Source organism: Schistocerca gregaria, chromosome 10 (genome assembly GCF_023897955.1).
Source record: "Schistocerca gregaria isolate iqSchGreg1 chromosome 10, iqSchGreg1.2, whole genome shotgun sequence".
Lineage (NCBI taxonomy): Eukaryota > Metazoa > Arthropoda > Insecta > Orthoptera > Acrididae > Schistocerca > Schistocerca gregaria.
In genome coordinates this window covers 123,962,527-123,979,953 of record NC_064929.1, presented here as the reverse complement: position 1 = coordinate 123,979,953, position 17,427 = coordinate 123,962,527, and the positions used below count along the sequence as shown (strand labels likewise).

Below are 17,427 nucleotides of genomic sequence, written 5' to 3'. Positions count from 1 at the left end.
ATTGACCCGAGTTAAGTGGCTTTCCAGGAGAGTCAACAACTAAATTTGTATAGTCAAATCCTTGTGGCTGGCCGCTGTGGACGAGCGGTTCTAGACGTTTCAGTCCGGAACCGCGATGCTGCTACGGTCGCAGGTTCGAATCCTGTCTCCGGCATGGATGTGTGTGATGTACTTAGCTTAGTTAGGTTTAAGTAGTTCTAAGTCTAGGGGACTGATGAGCCCAGATATTGAGTCCCATAGTGCTTAGAGCCTTAGAACATAGCTCGACAGTTTTAGGACACATACTATCACACGAGGAACATTTTATCGAAGGTTACTTTCCTTATCACTTTCAAAATGTGATAATTATTCTTACTGATTAGATAAAAAATTTGTGTGCCGGTTTTCTTAATATCAGTCTCAGAAGCGTCACAACAATTTCTTAAATTCATATGTATGATACACAGAAATTATTATTTCATGAAAATTTATAAAAACTTCACAGCAATGCACTTGGAAAAATTTTGTACTGCAGGAAGTTACCTTATAGTATGCATATAGTCTGCCGCAAATTTCAACTTTTTATTTGGAATGGTTGAACACAAAATATCCCTTATACACTCAAAAATGAAAAGTGTGGAGAAATGCAGAAAAAGATCTTTGTAGGATTTATGCCAAAAACGAGTGCCTCTATGTTGCCCATAACCTTACGTTTATCCTTTTTTTCTACCCTGATTCTTCTGGCATTTCCTCTGGACTATGTCCATCACTGACATTTCAGAACTAACAATACACACATCATCCACCTTTTTCAACAGGTTTTCAGTGAAGCAACCAACATCAAATCCTAGTCTTGTAAGGGTCTTGTTTCTTGTAATACTGTCATCACTAAACTCCAGACAAGCATCATATGAGGACATTTTAACAATAGTACGTGGGCAAAACGTTGTCTTTGGACGTCTCTTCCAAGTGAATTGACTAAATCATTCGTTCAGGTTTTGTGTTCCACGATGTGTGTATTTCAATCGAACTGCAAGTGGGATCACAGCCTACTGTTTTCCTCTCTGTTGGCAGGAAATAATAAAATATCTCAAACGAGGAGAGAGTCATGAAGAAAAGGGGTCATGGCAGTGTACGCTGGTTGAAGCAACATGGCTTTGTAACAAGAATTAAACTCAGAAAATTGGAGACAATATTTCTAACTTGCTGTAGAACTGTCTGACGTAAAAAGGAAGTTTTTTTTTTTTTTTCAACTTACATACCCACCTAACTTACTTTACTTTTTATTGTCTGGCGCTGTCAATTTTTTGGTCCAATACTAGGCTAAGTTGAAAGCTTCAGGCTTGCTTAGCCAGAAGTCGTCTAGGGAGAAAGTGCAATTCAGAAGATGTTGCACGTTTTGTATTCTCAACAGTCGCACCTACTGTTTTAATAGGCTCTGTTTTAACAGATTGATTTTTACAGGCGCTACACCAGTTCTGATACAGTTTAGCATTTTCAGCACCATTTGGTGCATGTTCTAAAACAGGGTAGCCATCAGGGGCCTCATGAAAGGTGTTATTGAGGAATCAATACCTTGATTTTAATCTGTCTCATTCATAAAAGCTACTGTATAATGGATGGTCCTCATCAAATGTCATTTTGATTCAAATGGTTGAAATGGCTCTGAGCACCATGGGACGTAACTTCTGAGGTCATCAGTCCCCTAGAGCTTAGAACTACTTAAACCTAACCAACCTAAGGACATCACACACGTCCATGCCCGAGGCAGGATTCGAACCTGCGACCGTAGCGGTCGCGCGGTTCTAGAATGTAGTGCCTAGAACCGCTCGGCCACAGCGGCCGATCTGTCAGTTTGAACTGCTCGTTATGTTCATGAGCTACCTTATGCGACTTGGGACCTGAAGCGTGGTAGTGCTTTTCCAGTGGAGTGGGCTTCATGCATACTGTGACTAGTCTACAGGTTTAATTAAGACTTATGTCGACCTTCTCAGAATGTGCCGATCTATACCAGACATGTACTAAGCTCCAGAAAGGCAAAGGGATAAAGTGGTGGTTATAAACACAATAGATTTGGCACCCCCATGACTTCCAGTTATCTTTATAACGATATTGTTCCTCGTAGCTACCTTATTTCATTTTTTTTTTTTTTTTTTTTTTTTTTTTTTTTTTTTTTTTTTTTTTTTTTTTGGCAGTGACGTTTGTACGTCACTTCGAGGTATAGACCCATTCCAGATAATTTGCAGCTTTCTGTTTGTTAGGTGTGTGTGTGTGTGCGCAGGTCAAAAGGGCAAACTTTCGATTTAATGGGATGTGGCATTTGGTTTGAGAAACTTGTAATCATAATGCGTTGTGACATATATACTTACATACGTACATTAATCCTTGTTCCATAGATCATGAATACGACATTTCGTAAAGATGCGGAACGTGTCACTTTAACATAAGTTTTCTCTACACAAAATGATTAATTATTTTTTTACAGTTACTACTTCACATCTAAGAATTCATCTATTGAGTAGAAGGAGTTGTCATTCACAAATTCTTTTAATTTGCTTTTAATGTTGGTTGCCAATCTGTCAGAGTTCTAATACTATTTGGCAAATGACCAAAGATTTTTGTGGCAGCATAATTCACCCCTTTCTGGCCAAAGTGAGATTTAATCCAGAGTAGTGAATATCATCCTTTCTTCTAGTGTTGTAGCTATGCATTTTGCTGTTATTTTTGAACTGGGATGGGTTATTAAAGACAAATTTCATAAGTGAATATACGGCATGTATTGCGAAGGTACTGTGAATATTCCGAGTTCCTTAAATAAATGTCTGCAAGGCGATCTTGGGGGCGGTGGAGGAGGGGGGCTGGGGGGGGGGTCCAGCTATTATTCTGATTACACGCTTTTGTGCAATGAATACTTTCTCTCCTAATGACGAATAGCCCCAAAACATGATGCCATATGAAAGCAGTGAATGAAAATAGGCATAGTAGGCTAATTTACTGATATGTTTGTCACTAAAATTCGCAATAACCCTAATAGCATAAGTGATGATAATGATGATGTCCTATACTCCGAGGATCGTAGAGGACGATGCGGGAGACCCGCACCGCCAACTAGGCAAGGTCCTAGCGGAGGTGGTTTGCCGTTGCCTTCCTCCGACCGTAATGGAGATGATTGGTGATGATTAAGACGGCGCAACACCCAGTCATCTTGAGGCAGGGAAAATCCCTGATCCTGTCGGGAATCGAACCCGGCACTTCTTTCCCGCGAAGCGAGAACACTACCGCAGTACCACGAGCTGCGGACAATAGCATACATAGCTGAACCTAAACGTTTCAGCAAATGATCGATGCGTTTCTTCCAATTCATTCTCTCATCAATGCACAAACCCAGAAATTTTGAGTATTCTGCCTTAGCAATAGACTTCCGTTCATGGTCTTTATTTATCAATGGTTTTATGCCATTTACTTTACAGAATGGTATAAATTATGTTTTCTCGAAATTTAGTGAGAGTCCATTTGCAGAGAATCTCTTAATAATTTTTTGAAAGACTTTATTTGCAATTTCCTCAGCTGATTCTTGTTTGTTGAGTGTGATTAGTATACTTGCATCACCAGCAAAAAGAACTAGCTTCACATGTGAATGAATGAAGAGGCCATTAACGCTCGACGGCACCGACCGGCCGCCGTGTCACCCTCAGCCACAGGCGCCACTGGATGCAGCTATGGAGGGGAATGTTGTCAGCACACCGCTCTCCCAGCCGTATGTCAATTTACAAGACTGGAGCCACTACTTCTCGATCGAGTGGCACCTTAACTTGCCTTACAAGTGCTGAGCGCACTTCTCTTGCCAACAGCACTCGACAGACCGGATGGTCACCCATCCAAGTGCTAGCGCAGCCCAACAGTGCTTTACATTGGTGATCAGATGGGAATTGGTGTCACCACTACAGAAGGCCGATAGCCAACGGTTAAGATAGCTTTTAGGGTATTCTGCAACTCTACCTCCTCAAAAGTTCTTCCTTGCACTGTGGTGCAAATCTCTATCCCTCTTTAAATGATATGGAGGGTGACAGGTAGCTTACACATAATCACCATGGGCCAAACTTCCTTGCATTACCCTCCTCAATTGCCTCACAACGGCTGAGCGCACTCCTCTTGCCAATAGTGGTCGCCAGACCAGATGGTCACCCATCCAAGTGCTAGCCCAGCCCGACAGTGCTTAACTTTACTGATCACATGGGAACCGGTGTCACCACTATGGAAGGCCGTTGGCCATCGGTTGAGATAGCTTCTAGGGTATTCTCCAACTGTACCTCCTCAAAAGTTCTTCCTTGCACTGTGGTGTAAATCTCTATCCCTCTTTAAATCATGTGAAGGAGGACTGGTAGCCTATACATAATCACCATGGGGCTGGTCAGACCACACTTCTATGCCCTGTCCTCCTGAATTGCCTCACAAGGGCTGAGTGCACTCCGCTTGCCAATAGTGCTCGCCAGACCAGATGGTCACCAATCCAACTGCTAACCCAGCTCAGCAGTGCTTAACTTTGGTGATCACATGAGAACCGGTGTCACCACTACGGAAGGCCGTTGGCCATCGGTTGAGATAGCTTCTAGAGTATTCTCCAACTGCACCTCCTCGAAAGTTCTTCCTTGCACTGTGGTGAAAATCTCTATCCCTCTTTATATGATCTGGAGGGGGACAGGTAGTCTGCACATGATCACCATGGGCCGACTGCACCCTGTGGAGACTTGTAACCTGCTGACTGTGTGGGTGGCGCCTCACCTGTGTCCCCTGGAGAGTAGGAGGTCCGGTCTGGCCGCAGGATGGCGTGCCTCAGGGGCCCCGCCAGCGTCAGCCGGGAAGACGTCTGCACGCTGCCGCCCACCACCGCCTGGAGAACGCAGGATGGCGGCGCGTCCAGAGGCACCAGCACCGGAATCACCGCCTGGCCTGGAACAGTCGAAACGTCACTTCCTGAGTCCAGCACTGCCACACAGTGTAGCCTACATAGTTATTGACCAATATCGCTACTGATATTTTTCTCGAAAATACACTGAAGTGCCAAAGAAACTGGTATAGACATGTGTATTCAAACACAGAGATATGTAAACAGGCAGAATACGGAGCTTTGGTCGGCGATGCCTATATACGACTACAAGTCTCTGGCGCAGTACTTACATCGGTGACTGCTGCTACAATGGCAGACTATCAAGTTTTAACTGCGTCTGAACGTGGTGTTATATTCGGCGACGAGCGATTGGACACAGCATCTCCGAAGTAGTAATGAAGTGAGATTTTCCCGTTCGACCATTCCTCGAGCGTACCGTGAATATCAGGAATCTGGTGGAACAACAAATCTCCGACATCGTTGAGGCTGCAAAAAGATTCTCCAACAACGGCACCAACGGCGACTGAAGAGAACCGTTGAACGTGACAGAAGTGCAGCCCTTCCGCAAATTAGTCATCATTTTGATTTGCAGCTCCTTGTATTGGCCGTATTTGCAGTTAAAATTTTTGGGATTTGAGGTCCGCCAGTTATGCAAAACAACATTTTTTCTGAAAACCCAAACATGCTTCGGCACCACTGTGCCATAATCAGTGGGTTTTCGTTTTTATTTATTCTTTACATTTGGTGTGCATGATTTTTTTTGTTCACTTGTGTGTAATGACAAGCTACCTGTAGTACTTAACACGCAAGTGATCCAGAAAATTCATGCACACCAAATGTAAAGAATAAATAAAAACGAAAACCCACTGATTATGGCACAGTGCTACCGAAACATGTTTGGGTACTGAGAAAAGACTCTGTTTTTCTTAACTGGCGGACCTCATATCCAACAACTTCCGCAAATTGCTGCAGATTTCAATGCTGGACCAGCAAAAAGCGTCAGCGTGCAAACCATTCAAGAAAACGTCATCGATATGGGCTTTCGGAGCCGAAGGCCCAATCGTGTACCCTTGATGACTGCACGACTCAAACCTTTACGCCTCACCTGTGCCCATCAACACCGGCATTGGACTGTTGATGTCTGGAGACATGTCGTCTGGTCGGACGAGAATCGTTTCAAATTGTATTGAGCGGATCGACGAGTACGGTTATGCAGACAACCCCATGAATGCATGGACTCTGCATGTCGGCAGGGGACTGTACAACCTGGCGGAGGCTCTGTAATGCTGTGTGGCGCGTGCAGTTGAGTGATAAGGGACTCCCAATACGTCTAGATACCACTATGACAAGTGACACGCACGTAAGCATCCTGTCGGGTCACCTGCATCCATTCATGTCCATTCTGCATCCCGACGGACTTGGAAAGTTCCAGCAGGACAATGCGACATTCCACAGGTTCAGAATTGCTACAGAGTGGCTCTAGAAACAATCTTTTGGGTTTACATGCACTATGTAATCAAAAGTATCCAGAGATCCCAAAAACATACGTTTTTCATATTAGGTGCGTTGTGCTACCACCTGTTGCCAGGTACTCCATATCAGCGACCTCAGTAGTCATAAAGCTTCGTGAGAGAGCAGAATGGGCCGCTCTGCGTAACTCGCGAGCTTCGAGCGTGGTCAAGTGATTGGGTTCACTCGTGTCATACGTCTGTACTCGAGATTTTCATACACCTAAACATCCTTAGTTCCACTCTTTCCGATGTGATAGTGAAGTGGATACGTGAAGGGACACGTACAGTGCAAAAGATTACAGACCGACCTCATCTGTTCACTGACAGAGACCGCCGAGAGTTGAAGAGGGTCGTAATGTAACAACAAAATTCGGAGGCGGTGGTCGTGTTTTTCATAGAGGGCGCTTGCAGCCCTTGCTATTTTGCGTGGCGCTATCACAGCACAGGCCTACATTGATGTTTTAAAGCACCTTCTTGATTCCCACTGCTGAAGATCAATTCGGGGATGGCGATTGCATCTTTCAACGCGATCGAGCACCTGTTCATAATGCACGGCCTGTGGCGGTGTGATTACACGATAACATCGCTGTAATGGACTGGCTTTCACAGAGTCATTACCTGAATCCTATAGAACACCTCTGGGATGTTTTGTAGCGCCGGCTTCGTTCCAGGCCTCACCGACAGACATCGATACCTCTCCTCAGTGCAACACTCCATGAAAAATGGCCTGCCATTCCCCGAGAAAGCTTGCAGGAATTTTGAACGTATGCCTGCGAGAGTGGAAGCTGTCATCAAGGCTAAGGATGGGCCAACACCATATTGAATTCCAGTATCATCGATAGAGGGCGTCACGAACTTGTAAGTCATCTTCAGCCACGTGTTCGGATACTTTTCATCACATAGTGTACGTACTAAAATACAGAGCTATGTAAATATGTAGAAGTCGGCGCTGCAGTCGGCAACGCCTGTGTAAGACAACAAGTGTCTGGCACAGTTGTTCGATCAGTTACTGCTGCTACAATGGCAGGTTATTTAAAATTTAGGTGAGTTTGAAGTGGTGTTATAGACGGCGCACTTGCGATGGGATACAGCGTCTCCGACGTAGCCATGATGTGGAATTTTCCGGTACGACCACTTCACAAGTGTACTGCGAATATCAGGACCGTGGTAAAGCATCAAATCTCCAACATCGCTGGGGCTGGAAGAAGATCATGTGAGGATGGGACCAAAGGCTACTGAAGAGTATCTGTCAGTATTCAAAATGGTTCAAGTGGCTCTAAGCACTATGGGACTTAACATCTGAGTTCATCAGTCCCCTAGACTTAGAACTACTTAAACCTAACTAACCTAAGGACATCAGACACATCCATGCCCGAGGCAGTATTCGAACCAGCGACCGTAGCAGCAGCGGCCGGCTCTTTCAGCGTGACAGAACTGCAGCCCTTCGGCAGACTATTGCAGATTATAATGCTGGGGTATCAACAAGTGTCAGTGTGTGAACCATTCAGTGACAAAGTCAACGATATAGGCTTTCGGAGCTCAGAGCCGAAGGCTCACTCGTGAGCCCTTGACGACTACAGGACACAAAGCTATATGCATGGCCAGGGCCCGTCAACACCGACATTGTACTGCTGATGACTGGAAACATGTTGCCTGGTCTCTCGTTTCAAATTGTGTCGAGCGACTGGACGTGTACGGGTATGGCAGCAACGACATGAATCCGTGGACGCTGCATATCAGCAATGGACTGTTTGAGCTGCTGGGTCATCTGTAATGGTGTGCGGCGTGTACAGTTGGATTGATATGGGACCCGTCTTACTTCTAAATACGACACTGACAGGTGACACGTACGTAACCCTCCTGTCTGACCACCTGCTTCCATTCGTATCCATTGTGAATTCCGACGGCCTTGGGCAGTTCCAGCACGACAATGCGACACCGCCGACGTCCAGAATTGCTACAGAGGTGCTCCAGGAACACTCTCCTGAGTTTAAACACCTCCGCTGGCCAGCAAACTCCCAGACACGAACATTGTTGAGCATATCTGGGATGCCTTGCCATGTGCTGTTCAGAGGAGATCTCCACCACCTCGCACTCTTACGGATTTATGGACAGTCCTTTGGGATTCAAGGTGTTGATTCCGTCCAGTACTACTACAGACAGTAGCAAAGCCCATGTCAGGTCGTGTTGAGGCTCTTGTATGTGTTCGCGGAGGCCCTGCATGATATTAAGCAGGTGTACCAGTTTCTTTGGCTCTTCAGTGTATTTAGAACATGCAGCCGATACTTTTATAGGTCACTATGTCGACATTTTTTCCGTTGATGTATTTATACACTACTGGCCATTAAAATAGCTACTCCATGAAGATGACGTGCTACAGACGCGAAATGTAACCGACAGGAAGAAAATGTTGTGATATGCAAATGATTTTCAGAGCATTCACACAAAGTTGGCGCCGGTGGCGACACCTACAACGTGATGACATGAGGAACGTTTCCCACGGGTTTCTCATACACAAACAGCAATTGACCGACGTTGCCTGTTTGTTGTGATGGAGGAGAAATAGGTACCAACACTTTTCAAACTTTAATAAAATAGCCTATCGCGACTGCGGTTTATCGTATCGCGACATGGCTGCACGCGTTGGTAGAGGTCCAATAACTATTAGCAGAATGTGGAATCGGTGGGTTCAGGAGGGTAATACGGAACGCCGTGCTGGACACCAACGGCCTCGTATCACTAGCAGTCGAGATGACAGGCATCTTATCCGCATGTCTGTAACGGATCGTGCAGCCACGCCTCGATCCCTGAGTCAACAGATGGGGACGTTTACAAGACAACAACCATCTGCACGAACAGTTCGACGGCGTTTGCAGCAGCATGGACTATCAGCTCGGAGACCATGGCTGCAGTTACCCTTGACACTACATCACAGACAGGAGAGCCAGCGATGATGCACGAATGGCAAAACTTAATTTTTTTCGGATGAATCCAGTTTCTGTTTACAGCATCATGATGGTCGCATCCGTGTTTGGCGACATTGGAAGCGTGTATTCGCCATCGCCATACTGACGTATCACCCAGCGTGATGGTATGGGGTGCCATTGGTTACACGTCTCGGTCACGTCTTGTTCGCATTGACGGCACTTTGAACAGTGGACGTTACATTTCAGATGTGTTACGACCCGTGGCTCTACCCTTCATTCGATCCCTGCGAAACCCTATATTTCAGCAGGATAATGTACGACCGCATGTTGCAGGTCCTGTACTGGCCTTTCTGGGTACAGGAAATGTTCGACTGCTGCCCTGGCCAGCACATTCTCCAGATCTCTCACAAATTGAAAGCGTCTGGTCAATGGTGGCCGAGCAATTGTCTTGTCACAATACGCCAGTCACTACTTTTGATGAACTGTAGTATCGTGTTGAAGCTGCATGGGCAGCTGTACCTGTACACGCCTTCCAAGCTCTGTTTGACTCAATGCCCAGATGTATCAAGGCCGTTATTATGGCCAGAGGTGGCTGTTCTGGGTACTGATTTCTCAGGATCTATGTACCCAAATCGCGTGAAAATGTAGTCACATGTCAGTGCTAGTATAATATATTTGTCCAACGAATACCCGTTTATCATATGCATTTCTTCTTGGTGTAGCAATTTTAATGCCCAGAAGAGTACTTTTTAGAGATCTCGAAGGGCAGATAATTATATTTTTTTCAAATATCTATAATTTGGCGTCTCGATATTTTTAAAAATATCAGCAGGCCTACTATGGAGCTATGGATCTCAGTGGCAAACAGACGGACCTGACATTCCAAAATCTTTGCTTGTGGAATCCATGTTGATTTTTAACGAGAGGTTCTTTTTCTCCTGAAACGTCATGCTTGAACGTAAAATAATGTTCTGCAACTTTAGAGATCGGCGTTATCTGTACGTATAAGGCAATAATTATCAAAATCTCTGCAACCAGCGTTCTTTAAATCTGGCATGAAGTTCGCCGTTTTCCAGTGCCCTACCAGTTGCGTAAGTATCTATAAAAAAAAAGAAATACGTGTGCTAGCGAGCACCAGGTAATGCCGAAAACTCGGAAAAATTTACCGGGGCTATACCTGGAACACATCTAACTCACAGTGAGTAGGTAAGCAATGAATATTGCTCGATAGATCTGATCCCTGTTATAAAGCGAGAAACAAACGAAATTTGCTGGGCTGGTGTTTCTGGCGTCACGGAACGCGAGCACTGGGTTAAAAGCACACGTACATTTGTCAGAAATTAAATTTTACGCTGACGTCACAGAGAGAGTAACAGGGAAATAGTTTTGGGATAAAAGCGGGGCTGTGTCCAGGAATTAGGGCGGGTTGTATATAGCAGTCATAGCGTTATAGATGCATTACCCGTACAACTTTTCAAAAAGGGCAGCATCGACACAACCCTGTATCTGTTGACCTTAACGACCTATTTGTCACTGTTTGTTAAATAAATCTCAAATTCGTAACCGAAACTCACATCTGTCAATGTAGGCTGGCCTTACTGGTATTAATTAGACAATTATGTAAAGCTGTATTGTGGGTCGGAGTTAGATTTTTCTTATCCTGAATGTAAATGTTCTTTATGTACTCTCTGTGCGGGTCTTGCTCTACTCACGACAATTTCCGCAAACGTCACGTCATTCTCACGTCACACGAAAAATTGACGACCGTTCGATCGGCTTTCGAGTTTGTGGCGAGGAAGACTAGTAATATTATTGCAGCAATTTAAGCTATCTTCTTACGTTCCTGCGTAAACACACACTGAAAAATCGCTAAATATTTATTTGATCTTCCGTTCTCAGATCAGATTGATTATAAATGACAGCCAATATTGCAGATGGATGTGTTACATTCATAAGAAAGTAACAGTACGTCTTAACAACGCTAATTTCAAAAAACTTCCGAAGTCTTGCGACTCCAGAAACCACACGTTATCCAGTACACTAGCGTTTAACCATTGGATATTTAGCTCTGGTGTTGGTCATCATATTCTTACGTTCCTGCGTAAACACACTCTGAAAAATGGCTAAATATTTATTTGATCTTCCTTTCTCAGATCAGATTGATTATAAATGACAGCCAATATTGCAGATGGATGTGTTACATTCATAAGAAAGTAACAGTACGTCTTAACAACGCTAATTTCAAAAAACTTCCGAAGTCTTCCGACTCCACAAACCACACGTTATCCAGTACACTAGCGTTTAACCATTGGATATTTAGCTCTGGTGTTGGTCATCATATTCTATCTTGAAGTTTTGTATCGTTGGTGCGCTATTAAGTGACATTTAATGAGAATGGTGATGTGTTTGTGATACATTATGAGTGCTTAGTTACATTGAAACGGCATACTGCAGATTATAAAACACAAATGTGTTTCATTGAACATTTGTAAATTATTGGTGATAACAATCCACTCCTTAGAGAGCCGTCTATAAATCATTACGTGTCATTTTATTATAGCAATAATTACAATAAATCATTCCAAGAAAGGCGTGTTTCTTGTAAATTTCCGGGAGGCGCACAAGATATCTTGTGGGAGGCCCGTATCGAATGCTAGCGAAAGCCGACAGCCGATCTTGCGGTCATTGATATTGTGTGAGATGTCAGAGTGACGTTACGTTTGCGGCATTTATTGTGAATCGAGCCATACCCACTCTGCACGCATCGTTGTTGATGTCTAAAGAAAACACACTATTAAAACGTGAATGCGGAAAATTGAATTTAAATTGGTAGGAATACGTAGAAAATATTATGGGGAAGGCTAAACAATGTGCGTTATATTGGCAGGACACTTAGAAAATGTAACAGATTTACTGAGGAGACTGCCTACACTACGCTTGTCCGTCCTCTTTTACGTGCTGCGCGGTAACGGAACCTTACCAGATACGATTGATGGTGTACACCGCTAAAGTCCAAAGACGGGCAGCACGTTTTGTATTATCGCGAAATGGGGAGAGCGTGCCACTGAAATGATACAGGATTTGGGATGGACATCATTAAAACAAAAGCGTTTTTCGTTAAGGAGGAATCTTCTCACGAAATTCCAATCACCAACTTTCTCCAGCGAATGCAAAAATAACTTGTTGACGTCGACTACATAGGGAGAAACGACCACCATGATCAAATAAGCGAAATCAGAGCTCGTACGGAAAGATATAGGTGTTCGTTCTTAGCGCACGCTATACGAGATTCGAACAATAGAGAATTGTGAAGGTGGTTCGATGAACCCTCTGCCAGACGCTTGAATGTGTTTTGCTGAGTGTCGATGTAGATGCAGATGAAGAACCGATTATAATAGGCAATTTTCCTTTGTTAAAAATATGGTTCGTGTTGTTGTTATTGTGAATTATTGTAACGTTATCATAGCAATTACGGTCCATATTCTCACAAAATATCTGTTATTTTTATGTAATTAAAGCTTAAAAATCACTAAATAGCAAGATCTGGTCACCTGATCGAAAACGCTCTGTTACTGGCTGCTGTCCTGGTGACGTAACAGTCTAGGGCTAAGACGAAGCTATGGCTGTGCTGCAGGAGAGATAGCCGAAGTTACGAGGTTTTTACGTGCTTTTACTGCAAACAGTTTAGCTATTTAGTGATGGGAAACGCAATTACCACTTTTAAGTAACAATAAATAAGAATTTTATGAACGCTTATAGTGGAAGCCTTGCAAAAGTTGATGTATTTCTGCGCCACCCACCTAGACCGGCGATATGTGCAACGACAGACATTCTTTTCCCTGCTCCCTGCTACTTCATTAACCTCTCTCAAAGCGAGGGAACTGTAGAAGTTCTACAAACGGGTCCGTATATTATAACTAGATTGTCGACTGCCAGTGTTGAGCTACGACCCAAAGCGTAATAAAATTATTCTTTGCGAAACTTAGCGTTGATTTTCTCTCTAGAAGAAACTCAGCAGAAATTAAGCATTTAGCAGGCGTTAGGTGGCGCGACATATAGCGTTTTCGACTGCAGAGGAGGTCACGTGCTCGAATCCTCCGAAAGTAACATATTTTTCAATAGTTTTACATGAAATAAGAAAATAGCGTTAGCAAGAACTGATTGTGTCAGTTGCTTCGATTGTGAGTTGTATTGCAGCCGTACCTTCACATTAGTGTCAGTCTGAGAAATGGACAACAGAGGATTAACGCACTTACTTTGTAAAGAAACAATTCACTTTTTTGGAAAGTATAGCTAGTAGTGAAGATATAAAGTGTGTGCCACATGCATGTGACACGAAGTTAAGGGCTGTGATGTTTGTGAGTGTAAACTAGCGCTAGCGTCTGAGGCAGACTTGCAGCATCTTTATGCAACATAATGGAATTGCATAAGCTTAAACAGTACGGATCATAGCTGGACACTACGAAGCTAAAAACATTGTTTCTAATAAAGTAAAAAGCGTAGTGGTCACATTAACATTTTGAACGTGACGTGAGTGAACAGCTACTGCAAATGTATGCGCATGTAAACAACAAGACGAATATTGATATTCTGTTTCTGATCGGTATGATGTTTTGTAATTGTGATTTGGTTTTCATATGAGAGGACTGTCGAATCGCTTTATAAATACACTACTGGCCATTAAAATTGATACACAAAGAAGAAATACAGATGAGCAACGGGGATTCATTGGAAAAATATATTATACTAGAACTGACGTGTGATTACATTTTCACGCAATTTGGGTACATAGATCCTGAGAAATCAACACCTAGAACAGCCACCTCTGGCCATAATAACGGCATTGAGTCAAACAGTGCTTGGATGGCGTGTACAGGTACAGCTGCCTATGCAGCTTCAACACGGTACCACAGTTCGTCAAGAGTAGTGACTGGCGTATTGTGACGAGCCAGTTGCTCGGCCACCATTGACCAGAAGGTTTCAATTGGTGAGAGATCTGGAGAATGTGTTGGCCACGGCAGCAGCCGAAAGTTACCTTCATACGGAAAGACCCGTACAGGACCTGCAACAACCGGTCTTGCATTATGCTGCTGAAATGTAGGGTTTAGCACGGACCGAATGAAGGGTAGAGCCAATCATCGTATCACATCTGAAATGTACCGTCCATTGTTCAAATTGCGGTCAATGCGGACTAGAGGTGACCGAGACCTGTAACCAATGGCCATCAACACCTAGAACAGCCACCTCTGGCCATAATAACGGCATTGAGTCAAACAGTGCTTGGATGGCGTGTACAGGTACAGCTGCCTATGCAGCTTCAACACGGTACCACAGTTCGTCAAGAGTAGTGACTGGCGTATTGTGACGAGCCAGTTGCTCGGCCACCATTGACCACACGTTTTCAATTGGTCAGAGATCTGGAGAATGTGCTGGCCAGAGTAGCAGTCAAACATTTTGTGTATCCAGAAAGGACCGTACAGGACCTGCAACATGCAGTCGTGCATTATCCTGCTGAAATGTAGGGTTTCGCAGGCATCGAATGAAGGGTAGAGCTACGGGTCGTAACACATCTGAAATGTAACGTCCACTGTTCAAAGCGCCGTCAATGCGAAAGAGAGGTGACCGGACCGGTAATCCCATACCATCACGCCAGGTGATACGCCAGTATGGCGATGACGAATTCACACTTCCAATGAGCGTTCACCGCGATGTCGCCAAACACGGATGCGACCATAATAATGCTGTAAACAGAACCTGGATTCATCCGAAAAAAATGACATTTTGCCATTCATGCACCCAGGTTCGTCGTCGAGTACACCATCGCACCGTCAAGGGTAACCGCAACCGTGGTCTCCGAGCTGATAGTCCATGCTGTTCGTGCAGATGGTTGTTGTCTTGCAAACGTCACCATCTGTCGACTCAGGGATCGAGACGTGGCTTCACGATCAGTTTCAGCCATGCGGATCAGATGTCTGTCATCTCGACTGTTAGTGATACGAGTCCGTTGGGATCCAGCACGGCGTTCCGTATTACCCTCCTGAACCCGCCGATTCCATATTCTGCTAACAGTCATTGCATCTCGACGAACGCGAGCAGCAATGTCGCGATACGATAAACCGCAATCGCAATAGGCTACAATCCGACCTTTACCAAAGTCGGAAACGTGACGGTACGCATTTCTCCTCCTTACACGAGACATCACAACAACGTTTCACCAGGCAACGCCGGTCAACTGCTGATTGTGTATGAGAAATCGGTTGGAAACTTTCCTGATGTCAGCACGTTGTAGGTGTCGCCACCGGCGCCAATCGTGCGTGTATGCTGTGAAAAGCTAATCATTTGCATATCACAGCATCTCCTTCCTGTCGTTTAAATTTCGCGTCTGTAGCACGTCATCTTCATGGTGTAGCAATTTTAATGGCCAGTAGTGTATGTAACTAATCAACTAAACATACATTGCTTTTTGCCTTGTTTCACAAATTTTGTTATCGTTACTGCACAACTTAGGTTTCGGGTTATCATCCCAAAGATGATAATGCACAGGTAAGCACGGTGATAAGGCACAGATAATCGTCTGAACTTCTTAATGTACCGAGTCAGGCTTCATGTAAAATGACTTTACTGACCAATTTTCAACAAATTACTTGTGGATTTACACAATACAGCAAATAGACTGACAATACTAAAGAACCATGGAATAAAGTTATGCATCAGCGAAGAAATTTTTAGCTACTGATGGACTGAGGCCCAAAGCTTTACTTCTATCCTGCATTTGTGATATCATCAAAAAGGGTGAGTAATTGTACTGGGTATGCTCATTTAATAATACTTGTGGGTTGTACATACCTTTTTTTTCAATTTCTAAAATTTCTAACTGGTTGAGTTAAGCCTGCCGGCCGCTGTGGCCTATCGATTCTAGGGGCTCCAGTCCGGAACTGCGCGTGCCTCGTTCATGGACATGTGGGATGTCCTTAGGTTAGTTAGGTTTAAGTAGTTCTAAGTTTTGGGGGACTGGTGACCACAAATGTTAAGTCCCATAGTGGTCAGAGCCATTTGAACCATTTGAGTTTAGCCCGCTTTTCCTCTGTGTCGAAGTCTTGTACATCTATTATGTATCTGTGGTTACTGTTAAGGCAATGCTCTGCAAACGTTGAATCAGGCTTCTCCAGTCTCCAGCTCGTATGGTGATCTTTAAGCCTGGTAGAGATTGACCTCCCAGTCCGTCCAGTGTAGCAAGACCGACACTCCTAGCATGTTATCACATAAAACCCCACTTTTTGTGTTGGCTGGTTGTCTGTCTTTTGCATTGTCTGAGGGACACAGAAAAGCACAGAGAAACCCTTTGCCTTCTAAGTGTTGCTTACTCTGTTTGATGTTTTCTCTATGAGAGGTAATTTGCATAATTTCTTTTCCAGTTCGTCTTATAGCGCGAAAACTAGGTTCTGCAGTAACAATAATAAAATTCGTGAAACAAGGCAATAAACAGTGTTTGTTTAGATAATTTACAATGTTTCACCAAGAACACGCAGATGATTCAAGAAAAATGAGATAATTAATCATTTAAGACCATTTCCAGAAACAATGCCCCATCATACGAGGATTCCAAGGAAACTTACGTACACTCCTGGAAATGGAAAAAAGAACACATTGACACCGGTGTGTCAGACCCACCATACTTGCTCCAGACACTACGAGAGGGCTGTACAAGCAATGATCACACGCACGGCACAGCGGACACACCAGGAACCGCGGTGTTGGCCGTCGAATGGCGCTAGCTGCGCAGCGTTTGTGCACCGCCGCCGTCAGTGTCAGCCAGTTTGCCGTGGCATACGGAGCTCCATCGCACTCTTTAACACTGGTAGCATGCCGCGACAGCGTGGACGTGAACCGTATGTGCAGTTGACGGACTTTGAGCGAGGGTGTATAGTGGGCATGCGGGAGGCCGGGTGGACGTACCGCCGAATTGCTCAACACGTGGGGAGTGAGGTCTCCACAGTACATCGATGTTGTCGCCAGTGGTCGGCGGAAGGTGCACGTGCCCGTCGACCTGGGACCGGACCGCAGCGACGCACGGATGCACGCCAAGACTGTAGGATCCTACGCAGTGCCGTAGGGGACCGCA

General features: G+C 44.4%; 1 protein-coding gene across 1 annotated transcript in view; it reads right to left on the bottom strand.

The window, feature by feature from the left end:
• LOC126293207 (C3 and PZP-like alpha-2-macroglobulin domain-containing protein 8) overlaps positions 1-17,427 on the bottom strand; it is a 732,149-nt gene that overhangs the window by 338,792 nt on the left and 375,930 nt on the right. The window contains exon 4 of the mRNA XM_049986331.1: positions 4,762-4,929. Within this exon, the coding sequence (XP_049842288.1) occupies positions 4,762-4,929 (168 nt within the window). The remainder of the gene's footprint in view (positions 1-4,761; positions 4,930-17,427) is intronic.